The 26530-nt window shown below is 32.9% G+C and overlaps 1 protein-coding gene across 1 annotated transcript; it reads left to right on the top strand.

Annotated features, from left to right (window-relative positions):
• The first annotated feature begins 1206 nt into the window (after nt 1–1206).
• Nucleotides 1207–25656, top strand: LOC123670134. Its single transcript, XM_045603640.1, has 3 exons — nt 1207–5563; nt 5747–5986; nt 25541–25656. Exons 1-3 carry the CDS (start codon nt 1207–1209, stop codon nt 25654–25656), a joined length of 4713 nt encoding a protein of 1570 aa, XP_045459596.1.
• The last annotated feature ends 874 nt before the right edge of the window (nt 25657–26530 follow it).

Genomic DNA, 26530 nt, shown 5'->3' with positions numbered 1-26530 from the left:
TTTAACATCTATTTGACGTTTGTTTTGTAACGAAGATCCCACTGTGCTACTTTTATATTATTAAAGCTTTGATTATTAAAAATAAATGTGTTTTCTTTAATATAAATGTGCACAAACTATTATATTGTCGACAAAAGTATCTGAGATAAACATCATATGTTCACATGGGTTACTATTTTTTTATTCAATTTCCTAAAACAAAATCATATATTTAGATAAGTGCTGGGTAGTTCCGAAGAACAAATCCCTATAATATTATAAGAATTAAATTTAGCCTAAAATAAAAGTTAAAGTCTTTATAAACATGTAGAAATAAATAAACAAAGTTCCTGATTAGCTTTTACAATGATTTTCCAAACAACATCTTTATTTGCATAAGTAGTAAATGATTGTATTTCAGCAGAACTTCTAAGCTACGTACTGTAATTTGGTAATTTTGCAGATACGATTTTGTTCTTCGGGCCCGTCGAAGTATATTGTGACAACCAAAAGACCATCGTCATTTTCTGATCATTTTCTAATGTATAATAAAAATTAATAACTATGGTATAAAATGTTTTTTTCATAATTAATTTGTTAAAAATTTCAAGTATGTTATAAAACAACAGTCAATAAATTTAAAATAAAAATAATAAATCAATTTTATGAAACAATTTTTTTTAAATTGATTTAGTTTTTTCAGTTTACGAATGAATCTAATTGTTTAAACGCATAGCATCTAATCCTAGTTATAATTATATATAAGTATACAGTCCACTGCATCTCCAAATTTTTGAACTTCATCAGTTACAAATAAACAGTCAAAGAGTCCACACGTCGTTTTACTGTGCTTAAACCTAACAAGCAATAAACAACCCTTATCGCCGTCAACATTTGGTCCTATTTCGATTCGGATTTTTTGTTGCATACCTGCGGCAGACTAGCGTGCACAAAAAAATAGCGATAAGAAATTAAAAGGCGTTCGTTGTTTGTTGTTATATTAGTGGTTGGACTTTGACTTCGTTTAAAATATTAAACGGCTACAAAAACAAGAACGTTACTGCAGTGCTTATAATATTCAGTGTGTGACCGGATTACGGTAAAAAAAAAACTAACTATAAGTGCTACGTAACAGTGTGTAACTCAACCGACCCTTGTGAATATTCCACATCTATAAATAGAAAACTTTGTATTTTTACCGTGTGAAATTATATTACGAATATTACGATGGAAGATCTTTTGATTTATCAAAATGAATTATTAAATAACTTAAAGAATGCAGAGAAAAACTACAAAAAGACACCGAAGGATAGGATAAAGAGACCTTATTTGGAAACGAGGCTAGAAATGCTTGAAGAGCTTTGGACTCACTTTAAAGACGGACACAAAAATATTATTTTATCTATTACCAGTGACGAACAAAGAAAAAATCCGTACTTTATAGAAAGGTCATACGAAGTATTTCAAGAAATGTACGTGCAATATAAGTCGGCTTTGAAAGAAGCTCTTCAACCGTTCCTGGATGCTGCAGGACAAGCTCCAATACATAGTACTTCTGTAGGTCAAGGGTCATCCTCCTCTCCCTCGGACAGTGATATTAAATTGCCACAAATCAAAATACCAACATTCAGCGGCAAATATGAAGAGTGGCAAACATTTTATGACTTATTCAATTCTCTAATCAATAAAAACACAAAACTATCTCCAGTACAGAAACTACATTACTTGAAAAGCAATTTAACAGGAGAACCAGAAGTAATCTTACGCAATTATTCTACGACAGATGCAAACTACGCTGATGCTTGGAACGAGTTAATACAACGTTATAACAACAAGCGTTATAATTGTAATGCAATTTTAAAAGTTCTTTTTGCGCAAAAATACATACATACGGAGTCAGCGAGTTTTATAAGACATTTGGTAGACACAACTTCAACATGCTTAAAGGCGTTAAAGAACTTAGATGTTGAGACCGATAAGTGGGATTTAATTATTAACTATTTAACCGTGTCCAAGCTCGATCCAGAATCACTAAGACTGTGGGAACAACAGTTGAGCACTAACAAAAGCGATCTACCTACTTGGCAAGACTTGAGAAATTTTTTGGAGTCTAGGTTTAGATCTTTGGAGATGATCGAGATCAGTAAGTCAAAAACATCACAACTGAAACCAGCATCTAAGCCTAAAACATTTCACGTGAATGTCACCAAGGAGGGAAAAGAGCGTGAAATTAAATGTGTAATGTGTGGAAGCCAGCATCACATTTATCAATGCAAAGCATTCGTCGATATGTCAATGAAAGAAAGACAAGAGAATGTGAAGAAAAATAAACTCTGCTTCAACTGCCTCGTACCATCGCACTCGGTGAACAAGTGTCGACAGTCGACGTGCTGCAAACGATGTGGTCGTCGGCATCATTCTCTTCTTCACTTCGAGAGAGAAGAAATAATCGAGAAGCCTAACGAAGGAACAAACACGGCTACAGGTACAGTTCGTGACACGACGATAGGTAAGTCCGATCCTACATTTAATGATTCGCATATTGTGTCTAATTTTTTAAGTGAGCGTATACAAACCAATGCTGTGTTATTAGCTACTGCTAAGGTGTTAGTTAATAGTAAGAATGGTTGTAAACATATTATCAGAGCCTTGCTAGATCAAGGATCACAAGCGTCATTTATATCTGAGGCAACTGTTCAATTATTAAGTCTTACACGTAAATCAGTGACTGGTTGGGTGTCCGGTGTAGGGGAAGGGCAAACGAGGATCAAACATATGGTTTCGTTTTGTGTGAAATCACGTCATCATCCCCATGAGTCTATTAGAATAAACGCGTATGTCATGCGTACGCTAACAACACTGTTACCTACCAGTAATCTTAAACATCCTAATTGGTTAGAACTTCGGAAATTGGATTTAGCAGATCCAGATTTCATAACACCAGGTAAAATTGACATTTTACTTGGAGCTGACGTTTATGGCGACGTACTGCTAGATGGTATTATCAAGCACCCTGAGGGAAAATTAGTGGCACAAAATACAATCCTAGGGTGGGTGGTGTCTGGCAGGATGACACTAGAAACCATGTCAGCAAGAAAACAAATCACAAGTTTACATACACAGGTAAAAGACGATGATTTACTGAAACGATTTTGGGAAATAGAGAGGGAACCAAACAATATACGAAAGAAATTCTCAAAAGAAGAAGAAAAATGTGAAGAATTTTATGATGCCACAACTGTGAGAGACGAAGATGGAAGATTTGTGGTAAGGTTACCATTTAAAAACGAAGATCCAAAATGTCAATACGGTGAATTAAGAGAAATAGCTGCTAAAAGGTTTAATTTCTTAGAAAGAAAATTATCTAAAAATCCTAAGCTTCGAGAAGAATACTACAAGGTAATGGATGAATATATTAATTTAAAGCACATGGTAGAGGTCGATTCTTCAGAAATTGATAAGCCTACAGCTGTCTATCTTCCTCATCACGCCGTGGTTCGAGAGGACAAGTCAACCACAAAGCTTCGTATAGTCTTCGACGCATCTTGCAAGGGGTCTAATAACTATTCTTTAAATGATGACTTGTGTGTTGGGCCTCAATTGCAGCAAGAGTTACGTCATATATTAATGAGATGGAGAACTCACAGAATCTGTATTACAGCAGATATAATTAAAATGTACAGAATGGTTCGTGTGGCAGATGAAGATACAGACTATCAGAGACTATTATGGAGGTCTTCACCCCACGAACCTATTAAACACTACAAACTCTTAAGATTGACTTTTGGCACAGCGTGTGCACCATACCTTGCAGTTAAATCTTTACAGACACTTGCCAATGAGGAGCAGTTAAAATATCCTACTGCTGCAAAAATAACAAAAACGGATTACTACATGGACGATTTACTATCAGGCTGTGACACAGAGGAACAAGCTACGAATATTTACAACGAGATGAACAATTTAATGAACTCTGGGGGATTTCAGCTACAAAAATGGAGTAGCAACAGTGAAGCTCTTTTACAGTACATAGGAAAAAATAAGCGTGATGATCATGAGTTGCCTTTAAAGGTTAATAGTGTTGTTAAAGTATTAGGGCTAAGTTGGAATCGAGACACCGATTGTTTTGAATACACAGTAAACTTGCCAGAGCCTAAACAACCTGTAACTAAAAGACATATTCTTTCAGAAATAGCTAAGCTATATGATCCTTTGGGTTGGATAGCTCCCGTTGTAGTAATCGCAAAAATTATCATGCAGAAATTATGGAAGTCAGGATTAGAATGGGATGAACCTATTGATAATATTTTGTTAGCAGAATGGAATCGATATCGTGAGAATTTAGCGTACATCAAAAACCTGAGTATACCACGATGGTTACACTATAGTAACGCAATAAGTATAGAATTGCACGTGTTTGCAGATGCATCACAAGCCGCATATGGAGCAGCAGTTTATATGCGAGTCATAAACGAAGAACGAGTGTACGTTAATCTAATAACGTCCAAAACAAAGGTCGCTCCAATCGAAAAACAAATCTCGATTCCTAGATTGGAACTTTGCGGAGCGGCATTAGCAGCTAAACTGATTTTAGAAACATCACAAGTGCTGTGTGTACCAAAAAATAAGTTATTTGCGTGGACCGATTCCACTATTGTACTAGCTTGGTTGAAGGGTGGACCCAGCAGGTGGAGCACCTTTGTAAGCAACCGGGTATCAGATATATTAAACACTGTAGATTTCGAGCGATGGGGGCATGTATCTACAGATATCAACCCAGCTGACTGTGCGTCACGGGGCTTACAAGGTTCAGAATTGTTAAATCATTCACTATGGTGGAATGGACCGGTATGGTTGTCGGACCTAAATATGAGCATCGGTGTTACTAACATCGAAGATACACAAGAAGAAGAACGTGTTAGGTCTTTAAATGTTATACACAATACCGAAGAAGAATTTATTTGGACAAAATTTTCTAGTTTATCAAAAATGTTAAGAGTAATTTCATATTGTAGACGATTTATTAATTTAAAATTACCTAAAGACAAACGTGAAACTTATTTTAAATTTATTACCCCAAAGGAGTTAACAGAATCTTTAAATAACTGTATTAAACAAGTCCAGTCTATTGAATTTAGCGATGATATAAAGCAGTTAAAGTCTCATGGTTACGTATTGAAAAAGAGTAAGATACGCAACCTTTGTCCCTTTCTAGACAACATTGGAATACTAAGAGTTGGCGGACGTCTTCAAAGATCTCAAATAGCTTATGATACACAGCATCCGATCATTTTACCTGCGAAAAGTCATCTTAGTAAATTAGTAATCAAAGAAGCACATCTTAGGACAATGCATGGTGGTCCTCTAGTTATGCTTAATTATTTGAGATCAAAATACTGGATCTTACGAGCAAAAGACCGTACAAAGAAAATTTACCGTGAGTGTATTACTTGTATTAGGTATTCTAAGAAGAATACCACGCAACTAATGGGTCAGTTACCTGACGTAAGAGTAAAGGCCGACCGACCTTTTAAATCAGCCGGTGTGGACTATGCAGGTCCCATCAACATTCGTTTCTCACCAGGTAGAGGAAGTAAATCTTACAAAGGATATATATGCCTATTTATCTGCATGGTAACGCGTGCCATACATCTGGAAGCCGTCACCGAGATAACTTCTAAGGCATTTATTGCGGCATTCCGACGCTTTACGTCGAGACGAGGGCATTGCCACGATATTTATAGTGATAACGGTACTAATTTCGTAGGTGCAGATAAACAGCTAAGAGATATGTTTAATAATGCCAAGTCTACCATTCCTGGTGAGATAGCAGAGTTGTTAGCGCTAGAGCGTACTACGTGGCACTTTATACCTCCTCATGCACCTAATTTTGGCGGGCTTTGGGAAGCTGGCGTGCGTAGCACCAAGACTCATCTTAGAAAAGTCATTGGGGATACTGCCCTTACTTATGAGGAGCTAGCCACAGTACTAGCACAAGTCGAAGCCTGTTTGAATTCTCGACCAATAACTTTACTAAGTGATAACCCTAATAACCCCCTTCCGCTGACACCCGGTCACTTTCTGATTGGTGAACCTTTAATAAATTTAAGCGATGAAAATTATACAATTAGTAATATTTCTAGTTTAGATAGATGGAGGCTAACACAAAAAATAGTTAACGATTTCTGGAACAGATGGTACAAAGAATATCTCGTGAACTTGAACCAAACATATAAATGGAATAAAAAGAATCCTGAACCAGAAATCGATGACATAGTCATTCTAAAGGAAGATAATATTCCTCCAAGTAAATGGATATTGGGTAGAATAATTCTTAAGCATGTAGGCCCAGATGGCATTACTCGTGTTGTAACAGTTAAATGTAAAAACGGTGTCTATAAACGGCCAGTGAGTAAATTATGTATGTTACCTAAACAAAATTAGTTTTTATTCTTATAAATTGTATACATTTTCAATAATGTGCCTACATTAGTTATGTAGATGTAATGTAATCATAAGTTACTTACTTTTTTATGTACGTAGTGAGCATTCCTAGCTTGGTAATAATCTACTTATCCGTAAAACTACATAAGTAAATTAATATTAAACAATATCGCACGGTGGGCGGTTAGGAGCTGTAAATGCAATACTACATACAATATTAATACTTATCGTTTATATCTTTATTTTATAATATCTTTGTTTCTATTGTGATTTCTATTTCATTTATTATTAAGTCAAAATATGTCATAAGCCTACGCACATTATTCAACTATAGTTTATTGTTTTTTGTTTTATTTTTGTAATGTCACTGAAAGGATAGATCCTTTGGTGGGCGGAATGTTTAAACGCATAGCATCTAATCCTAGTTATAATTATATATAAGTATACAGTCCACTGCATCTCCAAATTTTTGAACTTCATCTTTCATCAACTTCATCATCAACTTCATCAGTTACAAATAAACAGTCAAAGAGTCCACACGTCGTTTTACTGTGCTTAAACCTAACAAGCAATAAACAACCCTTATCGCCGTCAACATAATATTTACGATATGAATAAAATAGCATTTTATGACATCGACACCGACAAACATATTAATTAACAAATAACAAGACAATGATGAAATGAATGATGATTGAAATGCCTATTTGTATTGATAGTGTGAGAAAAGAAAATTAAATTATACATTTGTTTACAGAAATTATCATTATATTATTTTACAGTCATTTTCGTAATTATGTTTATTTTATTTATATTTTATTATGAAAGTATCAAATGCGTTTTATCCGCTATAACAACAGGCGCTTGGCGCGTGTGAGCGAAAGAGACGGCTGCGAATTTGGCGTGGACCTTACCTCTAAGAGCGCTAGTGCGCGACTGATTTACTGGGCTTGATGCGTGGTAATATATACTATCTTTTTATTATTTAATATAAAATGTATTAAAAATGATTACATCTTTTAATTTTTTTTTTGTATTTCTTAATGATGTAAGTTTACTTTGATGAAGATAGTTCGTTAAAATTTCTTAGTTTTCTAAGAAAAATATCGCTTTTAAAATTATACTTATTTGGAAAATATTCGTAACTTTAATTTCTTTTTTATCGATTAATAGAGATACAAATGGAATAAAACCCTGTTCTATTATTCAACAAAATTATATTCCACATATTACGTATTTTTTTAAAATGGTTTCCACGTAGAGGTTATTGAAAAGTAGGACTTCAAAGTATACATTGCGAATGTTTACCCAGGGAGGAGGCTGATGAAAAGGTTAATAATTTTATACACATAATATAAATCAAAATTCTGATCTGACTATCGACTACAACAAAGGTTGCTCTATTATATTTCAAGAATATAAATTACATTATTGCATCCAACACTGAGATTAACGACGTCAAAATATTACAATTTCGCGGATTGTTACCGATTTTTGTGAAATGGCTCTTAATTAAATAATGAAGAAACAGCCGAAATGTTTTTAATATTTCTGCCTAAGCTGATGTAAAGTTATGTTTAAAGTACGCTTTTTTTACAATTCACTACAAAAAGTTGCCCAGAATAATTTTTTTAAGATCTTTAATCAATTTACTACGACAATCTGATGATAAAGATGAAGAACGCATTACACATACGTAAAATTATTTATTTTTCCAAATAAAATATTAATTAGTCACACAGACAATCAATATAAGACCTAACTTTTTGAAAGTCAGTTTAAACTCTGAAAGCTATATTTAAATTATATTATTTCACAAAATAGTTACTACTCATATCTTGATTTTATTAAAATGTTTTATTAAAAAATGTCTTACAACTTCCAAAAAATAAATGTTAATGAATGGATAGAAAACTATCTAGCAATGAATACGATTGATTGAAGAATATTCAGTAATAGTTTTGTCACCCAAAAATACTGAACAAGCTTAGAATAAAGTTCATTCCCGTATTCCTCCCCATATTCCTATGTACCCGCAACTTTAATATTTTTTTAGTTATTTAATCTCTTATTTCTTTCTATAAAGTATAAAAATATATACAAAAATACTCACATAATGTAGTCAATAGTAATAGGTTAGTCAAAATATTACATATCTGATCTAAAAAAAAAGGTATGTAATTTTATTAAATAAAATTTATTGTCATTATAGTATTTAACTGTTCCCGTAAAAATAGAATCTTAATAAAAATAAAAATAAAATAAAAAGTCTGAACGAAGTCAAAACGTCAAAATCGTTTGCATTTCTGCAAGAGTTGCTCGAAAATATTTTCCCTCATAACAAAAATTCTGTCCGGTTGAACTCATAGCGGGAAAAGATTTTGATTCCTCGCCATGTCTAGGTGGCTCTACTACAATAATATTATGAATATATCCCTTATACCGCATTGCGACGACTCAGTTATTCGCCCACACCTGGAAACGTTATGGCAAAATGCAAAATCAAGTCATAGGATATAGCGATTTTATAAACTATCAAATAATTTATGAAATATTTCAAGAAGGGGTTTAGGCTTAAAGTGTCTTTAAATCATCTTCAATACAACATGTGGAACTGTTATCTTTTATTGAAATAAATCGAACAAATTAGTGACGATAAACTTTAAGAGGTGTTTCAAAATTTATACACTGGTCTTCCATCACTTTGCCTGATTAAACTTTGAGATACGTAAGTTTTATGACGGTCTAATAAGACCGCAGATGCGACAAAAAGATGTAGCCAGGCTGTAGAGATGAAGATATACAATGAAATGGAACAACAACAGTGTTTCAACAGCACTAGAGTTTGAGTTAGTTTTTCTTGATTTAATTTACGTATTTACTGGAGTTTTAGATGCTAAGACCAGATCGTGATCGCGTTGTATGTACATAATATATAATATGTATGTATTATATACGTGTGCATCCACATCACATGTCCAAATTGCTTAATACATAAATTGTCAAAAATTGTCTTTTCTTTATATCGTTTTACTAATTTTTGTTATTAGTTTTAGATGAGAGCTTACTAATATCCTATATTGAATCACAAAGCTCTTAAGTTCTCAGAAGTTGTTATTTATTAAGGATTACTAATTAATATATTTTTTCACAAACAGCTGTGGTCGTGTTCTACTTTGTTTATGAACATTTCATATGTAAATTAAAAAAATATGTTCTCTGTTTAATGAATGGACTATTTTCCAGAATTAAAAGCATGGTGCTTATGCAGCGAAAGCTATCATAGAGTTTCATTAAAATGAAGAGCCAAATACAAATATATATTTTAATAATTGTTAGCGAATATTTGTAGTAGATTTTTTTTTACTATTGATATCACACTATATGATAATTATTAAAACTGTGATTAAATTACAGCTTAGCATGTCAAAGAGCTTTTAACCTTCTGCGACTGAGGTGGTAGTTTATCAGACACCGCTGACCAAACTAACCGTTACCATTTCTAAATGTGGCATATTGTAGTCCTCGCTCAGTATCTTACTAAAATGGTTTCCGCTACCCAATACTCGCGGCCGGTAGACCGCACCGTGCTAACTTTTGGTGTTACGAGGTATAGGTGTCTCAGAGTCGTAAATGCATACGACAGGGTAGGTGTGAATTTCCTTATGTATATAATTTACATTTGCTTAGTATCTGTTAAACATAACTTTAAATTTTCCATTTTTCAATGATACTTCGAGAACGATTTTCGTACATTCCTATTTTTGTATAATAACTAACCATTTAGGATCGAAGAATAATACATGCTTACCATTTCAAAGTTCCTAGTATCGAGTCCCGGCAGACACGTAATATATTGATACGAAAAATTATAACGTTTCTTATCTACTAGAAGGTAGTCAAATACAGTCTAAAAGTTATTTTTTTATTTGACCTTTACGATTTTTAATTATTCATATGAAAGGTGTTTGAGCAGAAGGCAAAAAAAATCATTGTTCCAACATAGCCCGTTCTTCAGCCTCCGAAACCGATCAAAGTCAGTGACCTAAACAAAATTGCCGATTTTTGAAGAGATTGGTTCATCCAAAATTGTTATGATGAGTTTAAAATGACCTACTACCAAGAGAACTGCATATGACAGTTCAGCAGAGTTCTAAGCTGATTTACCCCCTCGTCAACTTCAACCGTAATCTTACTGACAGACCAGCCGGAACAAAATTATGCAGCATTTGGTCCCGCAGACTAAGAAGACATACTTGATTTTCCTTCTGCGCGTGTGAAAAAACAATTTTCTTTTAGTGCTCCACATATATCTGTGAAGTATCTTTTTTTCTGTAAATTTTGGTCTATTAAAAAGGAAAAACTTGAGACTGAATTGTACCAAAATGAACCGTGTGATTTCAATATATTTTCCTTTGTAATTTCTAAATTATGTAAAAATTATAATACGAAAAGACGATGTTTATTTTTGGACTGATAATAATCAGGTCCTGTTAATTACTCAGTGTCAAACTTAGCAAAAAAAATTATATGTCAATAATAAGTTCAAAATTAATATTTAGTTTTATTTACATGTCCTCTTATTTTAGGTTGTAAATTAACTAAGTCTGTTAATGTCTAGTTTAGTAAAATTTTTGATTTAATGTAACCAATACTTTTCGAGTTATATCTAATAATGATTATTTACTTAACAATTTTTTCTTCGACCTACTTTTAATCTAAGATACAAACTAGACGTGATCTTCACCCACATGGTTAATGGATAAAAATGTCACATGCTTAATGGATAAAAATGGATAGCTGGAAAAGTCCTGACCAGGCTACATAGTCGGCACCCGCAATTCAAACCAGACTTTTAGCAGGCAACCCTATGTCATCGTATTTGTGATGAAACAGCGCCCATTTCGATGTAAGTTTTATTTATTAAGCATGTGGATGAAAGTATTTAGAACAATTTAGAACATTAATATACCTATTTATACCTGCCAACCCAGTAGTTATGCCAGGAAAATAATTGAGAACCCCTCGTTTATATCTTCTACAGGCTTCTAACTGTCGGTAGGTATTAAATTTACTTTTTAAACTCGTAAGTACGTTTTTAAATAAAGATGATTTTTTTTTTAATTTTGAATTAAATATAGCCTGGTCAGGATTTTTCAGGCAACCCTGTAAAATAAATACAAAATAATTTTCATCCGTTGCAACAGATGGGTGAAGTTCGTCTCCAGTTCATATATCCTACCTGTTGCATTATACCGCATAACTTTTCATTCCATATACCGATTTTGATGATTCTTATTTTAATCAAAAGCCGATACTTATCCTGTAGTCCCATTTTAATTTGATCGAGATCTGATAACTACTTTTTTACTTTTACGCCATCTATCGCAAACCAATAAAGCTATTTGGTCCGGACTCTCGGAGTTGTATTACTTGTCGATGTAATTGAAATCGGTTTTTTTTTCATTACACGTGGATTAATTTGAAGAATGAAGAATGTTTACTTGCTTACTTATTTAAGTCTGAGGCGCAAAATTAACAATTAATTTATTGTAATTTAGTGTATTACCGTAGGTGAGTCATTTCACTTTTAATATATTTTATTTCGTCAATAACTGTATGAACATAAGTTTTGTGAGGCACTTTAGCATAACTACCAATTAAATTTTAGCACTAAGATTTTATGTCGAACAACGCAGTTTTTGGTTAGTAATTTTTAAGTACAAATCTAAATTCAAGATTAAAACCGCCTTCTTTTTATTACTAGCGTCTAATGAATTCCATAGAATATTTGTAAACAGCTCATACTAAAATTAAAAATCGTTTGTCTGACGTAAAATCAAAAAAAAAAACAAATCTACTTTACGTACAGATAAAATAATACTTTTGAAAATTATATTGGGCACGAAATATAAATAAAAATATATATAACTTTTACCCCGGAAATTGCTTTTCGTTTATCAATTGAGGTTTTCAAGAAGTGCAACGGAGTGTCGGAGGCGGCTAAAGAAATATTCTTATTCAAAAGTCCGCATCAGCGAACCGTGACCGGTTTTCGTGACTATAAAATGACTCTTGAAATTGTTTACATTGTTCGGACCATGGAATTATATCAGAAAAAAATAGCACCAACAAGAAATTTCATCTATATATATAATGAATGTTTGTCTGGTTTGTCTGTATGTCCTTTATAGAATTGTAAACAATGTATTTTATCATGTTATGATCTTCAAAAAAGTGTTGTGCATGAGCCCACAAAGGTTTCTGATTTGGTACTGCCAAAAAAAGCGTAGCAACGCTAGCAGGGTACAGCTATTTTGAAAATAAAAATTAATTAACTAATATTTTTGTTTTAGTTTTAATTACTTTTATTTTTTTGCTGTGATGTAAAATAACTGTCTGTAATAATGATGTGATAATTATAGTCTACATCAAAAAAAAAAAAAAAAAATTGCCTGAGAGAAACTTAAGTTAGCCTAAAATAATTTTAGTAGTTTTATAGATTTTCATTAAATCCTATTATCACGTCTAAATCTAAGATCATATCTGAATGAAGCTCTTCAAAAAAATATGCTTTTTGTTTTTTTTAATAATAATTTTGACGAATGCACAAGAAATATAAACTAAACTTTAAAAAAATAAATAAAAATGTGTATGAAAATTTTCAACAGTCCTATTCAAATTTGATATATCGCAGTCTAGGTCATGATATAGTTTATCGCAGCCATTACTGTACGGCAGTAACAACTATTAGAATCAAAATCGATAAAAACATTAGTTTCTACGTACAGACATAGGTGAAGTTAGATTTGCCTAACGCCTACACCTGTGTTTAATATCAAAAGCGATTAGTTCAATTCACGTTTATCCAATCACCATACCATCATATTGGTCACCATATTTGCATCCATCAATACGATAGTAGTTAGGGCTAGGGTAAAAATATTTTATTACTTTTATTCCGGATTTGTTGCTCGTGTATTATATAAACCGTATGTATTACAATTTAATATTACAGAGTGGAACAATGTTACGAACTTTAATCACCGACCAGCTAAGTTTTCCACGGGGAAATAATACTTCATTAAAAATTTAACGGCGCGGTTTAATTTTCTATACAAGAGGGTATTTTAATGAAGCATGAAGCGAGAAAGAAAGTTTTAATCTTGGTCTAGACTAGGCAAAACGTCGAAAGTAACGTAAAATCTTAAATAAACTCCGGCGCTGAAAAGTAAACATACACAAAATATTAGGCAAACACTAAGTTCACATAACAATAAGTTCGGGTACTTAACGGATGGTTTTAAGAACTCGAATAATTTATAGATCTCGCGAGAAATTCGCGTTTCAGCCTATAACATCCCACTGTAGAGCATAGGCATCTTTCCTCACATAGGAGAAGGATCAGAGCTTAATCCACCAAGCTGCTCCATTGCGAGTTGGCGGATGTATTCTCTCTACTGTAAGCAACGATCGCTATAAGGTGTATATGATAACGACCAGGACCGATATATATATTTTAATTATATTAAATTTGAAATTAAATTAAGATTATAAAAAAGTAATAAAATAAGACTGTTTCTGAAAGTAAAACTGTATAAATAAATAATACATCTCCGAATCATAAATATTTTAATGTGAATCCAACTTAAGAACCGAAAGGAAAAATTAAAATGTAGTCTTCATATTTCTTTTTATGAAATAAATTGGGTTGCCCGAAAAATAAAATTGTCGTGTCCAAAATACAAAAATTGGATGACAAATATTCAATTCTTATAAATAAGGGAGTGAACATTCAATCAAGTCCCGGAACAAAACAAAAGTAACCCTCAGGACGTATTACCGTCACAAAGGAAAAGGATTTACCTAAACCTCAAAATATATCACACGGCAATCGACCGGGACGATATTCCATACGAAAATATGTGTAACGTTGAAAATTTATATGTACTCATCCATACATTTTGGAGATAAAAAATATTGGATACAGTTAGTTATGGACAGATATTCGGCAAATTCTTTGATTTGTGGCGACCAGACCTTTTTTTATATTAAATTCATTTGGATCGAATTTTTTCTTCAGACACTTTTCACTCGTTGCCGTTTTACGTTTCCATACCTAATTGTACTAATTAATGGCCTATGATTAATATACATTCTTGTTCTTGCAGAAGCAAAAGATTTATTATTATTCGAAAAAACTACAAGGTTGTTTGTGAAAAAAATTATAATATTATGTTTATATTTTCTTAATATAGTTTTGGTTCATTATTTACATATTGAAATAAATAATGAAATAACGATTACGTCTGTAACATGTCACTGCTGGGCATAGGTCTCTTTCTCCATTTAGGAGAAGGATTGGGGTCTAACCTACCACGCTACTCTACTGGGGGGTTGACGGATACTGCCATTTTTCATTATTGAAATAAAAATAATTGCTATTACTAGTTTGTAAACACTGCAACCACAATACAATAATGACGAACAAAATAAAAATATAATAATTATATCCTCATAGAAGTATCAATAAGGCCAAATAGTAAAGAAAAAAAATCATTAGTTCTCTCAAATTCTTGCAAAAGAAGGTACAATACCAACAAAACATATTAACGAATATGTATTATAGGAAGCTTGGCTGCCATCTTAATTCCGTTACGTAAACACTCGGCTATTTCACAGATGAATAGAGGTTGCTTTCATACGGATATTCAGTAGAGAGATAATAATGTGTATGGAGGTCGTTAGCTTAAGTTCTTTTAAATTAAGACCCCTTTAAAACTGTATTGAATTGAAAAAACGAACCCGTTTCAATAGACGTTAACATCCTTAATGCGATTCTTTTTTATGTCACGATAAAATTACGTTAGAATGTAGAGTAAAAAATATATCAAAAAATTGTCAAATTCGAATTTTTGATTGAATTATTTGTGTAAACTAGATCAATGTTTTCTGTTTCCGTACAATAAAAGAGAAATAATTAAGATTTAAATTCGTATTAAAAATTGTAAAAAATTAATCGTAGTGCATTCTAGATCTTTCTCGACTCGTCTATTTATAACTTTTGTGTGTAATTAAATAATACTAAAACGAAAATACTTTATGCGCTTTGAAATTAAAATTCGTATAACTCAAGCTTATTTCGTTAGGTTGAAAGCTGTTATAATTAAAAGCAGATTACAAGAAGCAGTTGCGAACAGCTCAGCCGGCAGGAGCGGCGCTAATTCAATCCAGCCGAGATTCAGGTCACTTCTCTTACCTGTAAATAGAATAAGAAATGTTTTGAAAACCTTTACCGTCTTATACATACTTTATAATTTATAAATGAAAAATAATTTTCAGAACAATCACTTGTAAATTACTTTGATAATATTAATTTTATTTCAATATTAATTGACGTAAGGCGTCTATAAGTTCATGTTTTAATTTGAACATTAGTAGCAAAAGGCGTATAGAGTCATCATCATCATCATTTCAGCCTATTACAGTCCGCTGCTGGACATAGGCCTCCACAAATTCGCGCCAAAAATGGAGTGAGCTCATGTGTTTTGCCCATAGTCACCAAGCTGGGTAGGCAGCTTGGTGACCGCAGGACTGGCTTTGTAGCGCCGAAGACGCTGCTGCTCGTCTTCGACTTGTGTATTTCAAAGCCAGCATTTGGACGGTTATCCCGCTATCGGTCGGCTTTTTAAGTTCTAAAGTGGTAGTGGAACTGTGTTATCCCTTAGTCGCCTCTTACGACACCCACAGGAAGAGAGGGGGTGGCTTTATTCTTAATGTTGTAACCACAGAGCGCATAGAGTACAGACAGATAAAATATGTTTAAGGCATTCAACTGGAAATTATTTAAATTAAGATTTGAGTCACATTCGCCGTTCTGTATTTTCATTGAATAAGTACTAAAAATTTAGTAAATATATTTTTTTGAGATCAAATAGTATTCTTAAATTTATTTATTAAATATTTTTAACACAAATATATCATTTGAGCGATTCCATAGTGGGTATAAGCAATTGGGTCGCTCTAAGTCGATTACGCTTACTATAAAGTTATGGTAAAAATGTCTTCAAATTAATTATTCAAGACCTTCAATTGCTAATTTACACACATAAGAAGGGCTGGTGAGTTTCTCATGTCATCATTTTCAGAATTTTTAGCATACGATATCGGATATACATATAACTATTTTTTTAATCTGTATTTACGGACTTATTATACATAATTATGGACATGACATGTATTTAGTACTAACAACTTAGGAACATTTTTAGATAAACTAAACTATATTACTAAATTATTCCTAGATCCTAATTAAATCTCTAGTATATTTTGCACATTGAGATATCAGTTTAGACAATAGTTAGGGTGTCAGCTAACTTCGGACGGTATTGATTATTGTAGTATTAAAAACAAAAATTAAATTAAATTTTAAGAATGTCTGTATGTAAGCACTAAGAATGTAAAATTTTTGAATTTTACACGAAACACGATTTTAAAATATGGTATATCTAAAACGAAGCTGTTTATACCCGGTCTAATAGTTGTTAACACATTCTGATCACACCATACAATCTTTGAAACTTTAGCCTTGTAAGAGTTAAACTAAGACATAATAAGCAAAGGTGATATATAATATACAATCAAGTTAGGTCACCGAATATCTGTGAAATATAACTGTCTAATTAAATTTTCCATGCTAATTACTAAATTTATTTAAATTAGTTCTATTTCTGATCCTATTTTTGTTCTACTTAAACGACGACGCATTGATGCAACGGTCACAACACTAGCTTATGACTGTTATAGCGATTACGAGTTCGATGCCCGCACACGACATTTCCGTCACACGTTAGAATGAATGTGAAATTTATTTTAAAAGATACTAAAATTAGGAATCATCAAAACACTTTTTTAATATTTACAACATACAGACACGGTCTTCTGTTCCTAAAGTAAGTAACTTATTGCTTGTGTTATAGGTAACAACCGACTGGTAAAGCTACATATTTTTTTTGGTCTGGTCACATTACTCACCAACAGGAACACAGCAACAACGCTGCATGAAAGCATTATCATTTAGCTGTGATCTGTAAGGTCGAGGTACTTCTCCAGTCGGGATGCTTCAGATTTTGAGCTGGAAATGTTTCATAAAAACATCATCATCATAGTTTTTAGTTAACATAATGAATAATACAATAACTGTGAATAATAATACCACATTTGACATTTAATGGTTAAAAATGAATATAAGATAAATTAAATGAAAGTTTTAAATAACGTGTAATAACATAACTCATTAAAATCGCTGCCGGTCCCATCATAATCACGCTGGATAATATTAAGGCGAGATCCCAAACAGCAAATCCTCTAAAAAGCTCAAACATTCATATCTAGATATCCAATTTAAATTTCATGAATATTTAGTTAAAATTGTTTTATTTGCGAACCGGGTATGACGTTATTTCCGGTGTAACTTAACTCTAATGAGTCATGACGTAATAACAAAATAACACGTAAATATGTTGGCACATTCGTAGCGTAGTTTAATGATTAAGAAAAACTTTTAATGAATAGAAGATAAGGAAAATTAGACGTCATGCACGATTTTATCTGCATTTAATTATTTTTTTCTGGTTAGAATATATTCGTTTTTACATTACCGAGTACTAACTATAAGTTTGGAAATTAGAAATATAATAATAGCTCCTCTCTTTAATACGTTTGGGTATATAATACATACATTTTTTTTTTTTTTTGACAGAATCTGTGTGGACAGGTGAACATTTCATTGGACAGAAACTTTAACACAGTATTAGATAAATTAAAATACTTGTACTTTTCGTTACAAAGGCTAGATGTTGAAAGATTTTAAAATTGTTTTAGGATTGTCTACGTCTCACTAACTGTTATTTGTAAAATAAATAATATTTTTAAAGTCCACTGTGTACGGCTTACTCAATGCAAAAAGACACTGAGTGTTGCGCTTGCGGTCGCGGGTTCGATACCCGCACATGACAAACATTTGTATTGGCCATTAGATGTTTGTCGTGGTTTGCGCGTTTTTTTCTTGTGTATTGAGTGTATTTGGACCTCAACACAGGTTAAAATCGTATTGGAGGCCATTGTGTGTGAAGCGTTTTTTTTTTTTTTTTTAAATATGATAACAAATTGTAAACACTGTTGGTTATTTTGATTTTGCGATATTTTAGTACTACTGCAAGAACCACGATTATTTTGTAACTTGACAGTTACAAACAAGATAAATATTTCGTTTTATATATAAGCCATTGTGTGTCATATATATGACTACGGAAGTTCAAAAAATCATATACAATCATTGCGTATGGTCAAAGTGGTCAAAACTTCGTTACCAGTTTTTTTTACGAATTTCTTGGCATTACATTATGGTAAAAGTAAAATTTTAGAACATTTTGTATCTTCAAAATCAACAAATGTTTCCAATATTTAGCAGTAATTAAAATCAAACTCACCCTACAGAGGTGAACTTGATTGAGCTTCAAAATTCGGTCAGTGGTTTTCTATAAATAGAATAATAGCAATTTTAGTTTATTTAGGGCTTAAAATTGTTGCCTTTAAACATTGCCTTTAAACTTACGGCTTTTCTGACTAATGACTCGTATTATTAGAATACAATTGGATAATGCCCCTAGTCACTAGGCTGCGCAGCAGGTTGGTGACCATTGATTTGTTTTGTCGTGCCCGAGACGCTACAGCCAATCTGTGATCTGTGCATTTACAAGCTGTTCAACGATTATTCCATCTATCAGCTTTCACAGATCTAAGTCTGTAGTGGCTTTCTTATTACTTAGTCGCTATTGATGACGTCCACAGGAGGTAAGTGCTTTTAAAGCCCATTTGAATAAAGTTATTCTTTATTTTGATTTTGATAGATAAGTAGCTATAATCTAACCTTTTTTTACGTGGGAAAAATCCATCATGGATAACATCCGGCGTGGGGGCGTCAGAGGGCTATGTCAGACTCCTACTGACTAAAAAACCACCACGTGTGAGCAGTCGTTCGCCTGGGTGGGGCGAGATGGGGTCGCGCTAGCATTCGCCACCTCAGTCTTAGCCACACTGCTAAACAAGTTTTATCGTATCAGAAAAAGTAGTAAGTAATTAAAATAAACGTACTCGAAAATAATACGTTTATACTTTAAATTCAAATTAAGTTGTTAAAAACAGAACGTATACCACTTTACGTCACTTGTTCTCGTGTTTCGAAAGCATCAGCAAATACAGTTTAAAATGAAATTCGGTCTGAAGTGGCATTCTCGTGAAATATGATATTTCCTCATAAATTCTGCATACAATTGTTAAAAATCTATAAACAAGTAACACACACTATAGGAATGAACTATACAAAATTGAATGATTTTCGTTTATAACGTGAAATAAAGTTCCGATACTCGTTCTTCTGAATACTCAAATAAAAAACAGACCTGGTTATGCTTCACGGCTTTGCTTACAAAAAGTTTTAATAACTTATTAAATTTATGTTTAAAATTCCTGTTACATTTCTAAAGTATACTTTGACGTCTTAAAATAAGCTTTATCGTTAAAGTTGACTAGCCCGTTGGCGCAGTTTGTAGCGACTCTGCTTCCTGTGCCGTGTGTTGCGGGTTCGATTCCCGCCTGAGTCTGGGTGTAATATTTGTATTTATATATTTATATGTGTATTATTTCTATGTATATTTATAAAAAAAAATATATAGTTATAACAGTCGGCTGTTACCTGTAACACAAGCATTAAGTTGCTTACTTTAGGAACAAACGAACGTGTGTATGTTATAAGATAAAAAAAACTCTTTCTTTCTTTTAAAGTATATACAGATGCCTGCAACATAATGCAACGTGTTTTCTTTTCTTACTCTGAGAAATGCCTTTACGCACCCCACCGGTGAAGCCGTCAGGAGTTTGGGGCTTCCAGTACGACAAGATAAGCCAGAATACCCAGTAAAACCCAGCGGTGCCCTCATGCTCATAACGGTGTGTCGTTAGCTTGCCTGTTCGGGCTACATTCGCCTATAGTGCGCGCATGGGTACACGTTAGCGTTCTATTACCCCACTGGGAGTGAGAGGTATATATTGCCCTTTTCCTACTCTATTGCGAAAGGTGAAAGAGTGAATATCTTCCTGGTCGTCTACTACGGAGCGGGTCAGCGTGGGCGTTTGCCTCGCTGAAGGAGAGCTTGCTGTCGAGCATGCTGTGGACACGCTCGGTCTTAACAGGTCATCGCAAACGTGTTACCTGTCCCATTCCAGCCTTCCCCATGAGATCTGTCCAACTTACTCACCACAGGAACACACCACTGCTTGAAAGCAGTATTATTTAGCTGTGATCTTCTGTAAGGTTGAGGTACTTCTTCAGTCGGGATGCTTCAGATTTTGAGCAGGAAATGTTTCATAACAACATCCTTCATACTTATTTTAAATTAACATAATGAATAATACATTAACTATGAATAAAAATACAACATTTGACATTTAATGGTTAAAAATAAGTACAAGATAAATGAAATGAAAGTTTTAGATAACATGTTATAACATAACTCATTAAAATCGCTGCCGGTCCCATCATATTGATTCGTGGTTTCGACGAGAGTGCTATACAGCGGTGGTCAATTATCAGCTGTCAGGGGTAAATACTTAGTATCTCCCTACTACTTTTAAATTCATTTGAACATATATTAATTTTTATTTATTAATCAGAAACCAGTGTCGAAAATAAATTAATTATCGTCATTTTTAAATTATTTTTCTATTCAGAAGAATCCGTAAATAAAGTCACTGCTTTTACTTTTAAAAATCATGTACATTACTGTAATAATACATTTTCGTATAAAACGCTGCGAGTGAAAACCAACGAAATTTACTGCTACGCCTCTTTGTCATAAAAATATAAAATACAAAGAGCGTCAATTCCACTTTTTTTATATATAAATTTATTCTGTCTAAGTAGCAACGCGGTATATTCTTATATACATACTTTTAACAATATGACATGCGATGTTGTACTAAAAGATACATAACATTTACTATCCGAATGATAATTATATCAGTCAGCTGTCTAAGCTATATAATGCTAAGCTGATATACTTATAATCATGCTTGCTCGCAAACATAAAAGAAACTGACTTTAATTTATATCGAAAAGTAATGAAACGTAAATAATATTATAATAAATATTATAATATTAATATAATAATATAATATATAAAATATTAAATTTAAATATATACAGTCGAAATGAGAACCTAGTTAATAATGGTTCGTTTTGTTAACGAACTGTTAAATTTAGAACACGTCTTGTTTGAAATTGAATAGACTGTTATCTAAATATAGTAAAGGCTTAAGTAACCTACAGATGTGAAGAGTAGAATTCTCATATGCCAATATGAGAATTCTACTGAAATTTGCAACATAAATCAAATTTTTTGATTATAATATTTTTGTAATGATACAACCATGATTTTATCTTAGCCGAAATGTTATTTTAATACGAGTTCAACAGGTAACAAGTTTTAACGTAAAACGTTTCATATATTATGATTCCCTCAACCCTTTTTAAGGTCGAATGAAATTAGAATAACTCTCTCTTTGTATCGTAAGGGACTTATTTTATATAAACACACGGATGCTATGTCAGTTGAATGTTTGGTAGTTAAGTTACTAAAAGAAATTACCTTTTATTTATTTATTTATTTTTTGTTACATTTAGGCAAATTTATGAAAATAAATTTGGGAAACCTTTAAAATTCTTACCTTCTGTAACTGTATTAGTGGCCATGTAATAGACACAAGGTGCACTTTATACTACGATATTAGCGCAGTAGTTGTAGCAGCTAGCTATCGTGCTAGAGATCATAGTTTCAATCCCCAGTCATGAAAGTTAATGTATGTATAGGGTATATAGATCTTTTCATAGTTTGTTGATTTATATTTTCGTTGTAAGTGTTTTCAGATCCCGGACAGAAACGTAATATTTTTCTATTAGCCACAGCACTGACTTAGAAGGAGAGTGATGAGCGGACGAGAGAGGAGGCCGCCGACGAGGCCTCCGTCCGCAGACGACGAACGGGGGTGCGTAGGAGGCGCTAGGAAGGAAGGGGGTGGCTATATTCTTTACTGCCGTAGCCACACGGCTAACCTCTGTAACAGCTCGTCACTAAGCTCATTACGTAATTTCCACTCGATGTCAGCCACTATACGTACACTGTCAATCCAGTTACCTGTTGCAGTGACCATATAATACATAGGTGACGTCCCTCTCTACGCTTGATTACACAACTACTCTTTACTTCGCTTTTCTACACTTTTCTTCTTATGTTCTAAGGTGGTAGTGGAACTGTGTTATCCCTTAGTCGCCTCACAAACAAACACACATTTTTATGATTTATTATTGTTTTGATGTTATTTTAAGCGTCATCTATAAATTTTATAATTATGATTTATTAATAAATAAGCTTTTAAAACGTAACAATCTTGAAGTCAGTCTAGTAGATTCTAATATTATCTCATCAAAAAAAAATAGCTTAGTAATATTGTAACAGACAATAGAGAAATAACTACATCGTTCGCCTCGTCCACGTTGGATACCATAACTGGTTATAACCGGTTATAAACGGAACATTCCGGATCTTTCGTAAGCCCTAATGTAATAAAAAGCTACCACATTACAAGAATTACACTGAACGTACATATACCGAGTCATTCTTCGAGTCAATATATCACGATTTAATGATCTGGAAGTGAATTATATAGATTCTCTGGTCGCATTGTTCTTATAATTTATTTGTAGGTTGATTTGAACAAATCACTTCTTTTATCCCGTTCCTTTGTGATATGAAGGTATTATATATCCTTTATATGTTCCTTAAACGTTATTTGCGAGTTAAGTTAGTAGAATCACGTGATGTTTAACTATGACACATATACATATAAAAGGCAAAAAGTATTATTTAGATTTGATCATCAATTTAGTTATGATAAATAAATAAATATTTACAACATACACCCACGGTCACCTGTTCCTAAAGTAAAGGGCTAGTCAAAAATGAAGCTCTACGTATATAACAACCGCCCTGGTGTATCGGTGGTATGCCACGAACGCACCTAAACATCGAAGGTTTGCGGGTTCGATTTGATATTAGTATTTGTGCAAATATCTCTTTTCGGTTTGGATATAAGTCCTTGTAGGTCTCCCCATCATACCTCGGAGAGTACGCTTATTTACGTTTTGTGCGGTTATTTATCTTTTTATGTTACAGTTAAACGTGGCATGCTTAAAAAAGCTTAATGGCAAACCTTTAAAGATAAAATGTATGTTTAAAATTGGATTAATAGTCTTGTAAACGTGTTTATCGCTTCAGCCTGTAATATCCCACTACTGAGCATAGGCCTCTTTCCCCATGTAGGAGAAGGATCAGACCTTAATCCACCACGCTGCTCCAATGCGGGTTGGTGAAACGTGTTTATACAATCGAAATATTTATTTTAAAGTGTCAGAATAATCATGAATGAAGAAATGAATGGCAACATAAAAGATTCATTCATTGAAAAAAATCATGTCAGTATAGTATTGGCGGTCAGTAAGTAGGTTATTGTTACTTAATTTTTGTTCGACTCATACTTTTCATAATAATAATAATAATAATAAACCACTTTATTGCAACTAAAGATAGTATACATAGCAAACCTTAATTCTAGATACATATAGTGCAATGGGCGATCTTATCACTAAATAGCGATCTCTTCCAGATTACCCAACAGAAAAAAAGCTAGCAGTGTAACGGGCTTGCGCAATAGTAATAAAGTTTTTATGTTATTTATATACAGGATGCAAAAAATACTTATAAAGCATAATACTGTTGATGTGACCACTGTATGAACACGTCGGTATACCACTAAGAGACATCTAAATTACTCACTCAGAACACCTATTAACCTCATTACTCAATTTATAAACCGCATATGTAATATACGTTGATGTATGCATTAAGGTTGGATCGCTTCATCATTCAGCTTAATGGTATACGATTTACTATCCCAAAGCTTCTCATTTGACCTTAAAGGGTTTCTTCCTCATCGATTTTTACTTACAATAAATGTTGGCGAAAATTTTTCGGACGATGATTTACTGCAGTGACACGGACTGACTGGGAGAATTTTTATCAGTAGCTCGATATGTAAAGGTTTTTTATTTTAAATTAAAAAATTAAAATGAAATATTAATAAAGAGTTTTCATGTCACCAAAAATGTTAAGAAAAAAAATTTAAGGTGGATCTGCTTGTAATAGTATGCCTTTACCTTTAACATTGTTTTGCTAAGTAAAAAAGAGATTTTATAACAGAATGAAAACGAAATGAAAATAGATGGAGTATATCATTTCGTTGACCATACTAAACACAGCTTATAGTTATTAGTATTAGACTTATATAACTACCTACAGTTAAATTTTATCATAAATTACACTTTTACCTTATCTTAAAGTTGAACTACCCTACTAAAATTGAATATTGTTAAGCATAAAATGCTTCATAATTTACAGCGACATAACACCATAATTATAGTACCTATAGTATTAAAACTTCTAACAAATAACGAGTATTTAATTTAACGTCTATCCAGCTTCACTTTAACAACCAGTACTGAAACTTGGTCCGCCCTCGTGGGCATAGTTTAGTAAACTTCTTCAAATAACTTCTAAGCGAATTCAACACCTATGTTCAATGTTTCATCTCTGTAAAATGTTATTTAAAGTTACTTTAAGCTTTGTTTTATTTGAAAATTATTTTATTACTGAGATAATCCTAGTTATTTTGATGCTATCGACTTGTACGATGTTATATTCTTTGCCTATTTATCGCAGATAATAATGTGCAGAAAATGTAGTATTTCATAAGTTTATTAAAATAACGAAATAAGTGCTAATATATTTTTCGTTCAAGCTTGTTATATATATTTTTTTGTGTACCACTTCATACTCAGTTATAACATTAGGTAATCATCTTTAGTAACATCTAGATGCTATCTTCGCGTCCAATATCCCGCAGTGTCTGAAGACAAAAGTCTTCAAACAGTGTCTATTTCCAGTGATGTGTGATGACATATGGATCCGAAGAGTGGTCGCTAAATATGGGCCTCATAAGAAGGCTCAAAGTCGCTCAGCGGGCGATGGAGAGGGCAATGCTCGGTATTTCCCTACGTGATAGAGTCAGAAATGAGGCTATCCTTAGGAGAACCAAGGTAACTGATATTGCTCGAAGGATTGCACAGCTGAAGTGGCAATGGGCAGGGCAAATAACTTGAAGAACAGATGGCCGATGGGGCGAGAAGGTTCTCGAGTACAAACCGCGTACTGGGCGCCGCAAGCGTGCGCAGCAAGCGAGGTGGACCGACGATCTGGTTAGGGTCGCAGGAAGACGCTGGATGCATGCTACGCAGGACCGATCGTCGTGGAAAACATTAGAGGGGGCTTTTTATGCCTAGCAGTGGGCGTCCGTGAGCTGATATGATGAACATCTAGATGTGTTATGAAAAAATTAAATATCTTATTAAAAAAAACGGTGCTTTAGTTTCTTTTTTTCTTTAGATTGTTATATGACATACATTTGCCATGATTTATTACATTAACATATTTTTGAAAGATAATTCTTTGACGTATTAATCGATTTTCATAAGAGAGAAAGAAAGACCTGTATAAAGTAAAATTTTAATTTCCTTGTTTGCGTAAATGTTTTTATTCATTTGATTAAAGAGCAAAACACATTAATTTCTAAGGAATAGAACATGAAAAGATACAAAGAAGATAATTAAAAAATTAAAATAAACCTTAATCGGAATAATGTAAATAACCATTAATCGTTTTTTTTTTTTTTTTTTTTTTTTCCACACTGGGTGAGTTCCCATCTAACCTACTATTATACTACTATTGCTTATTTTATGAACACCTGGGAAAATGAGCGGAGTTTGGGTATGATGTTTTTATTTACAATCTTTCCTTTTTTTATATACACTATAATAATACCATTAATCGTATTAGCCGTGAACAAATATGACATGAAAAAAAAAATTCCAACTGTC

The sequence above is a fragment of the Melitaea cinxia genome, chromosome 4, assembly GCF_905220565.1.
Source record: "Melitaea cinxia chromosome 4, ilMelCinx1.1, whole genome shotgun sequence".
NCBI lineage: Eukaryota > Metazoa > Arthropoda > Insecta > Lepidoptera > Nymphalidae > Melitaea > Melitaea cinxia.
This window is presented reverse-complemented; position numbering and strand designations above follow the sequence as displayed.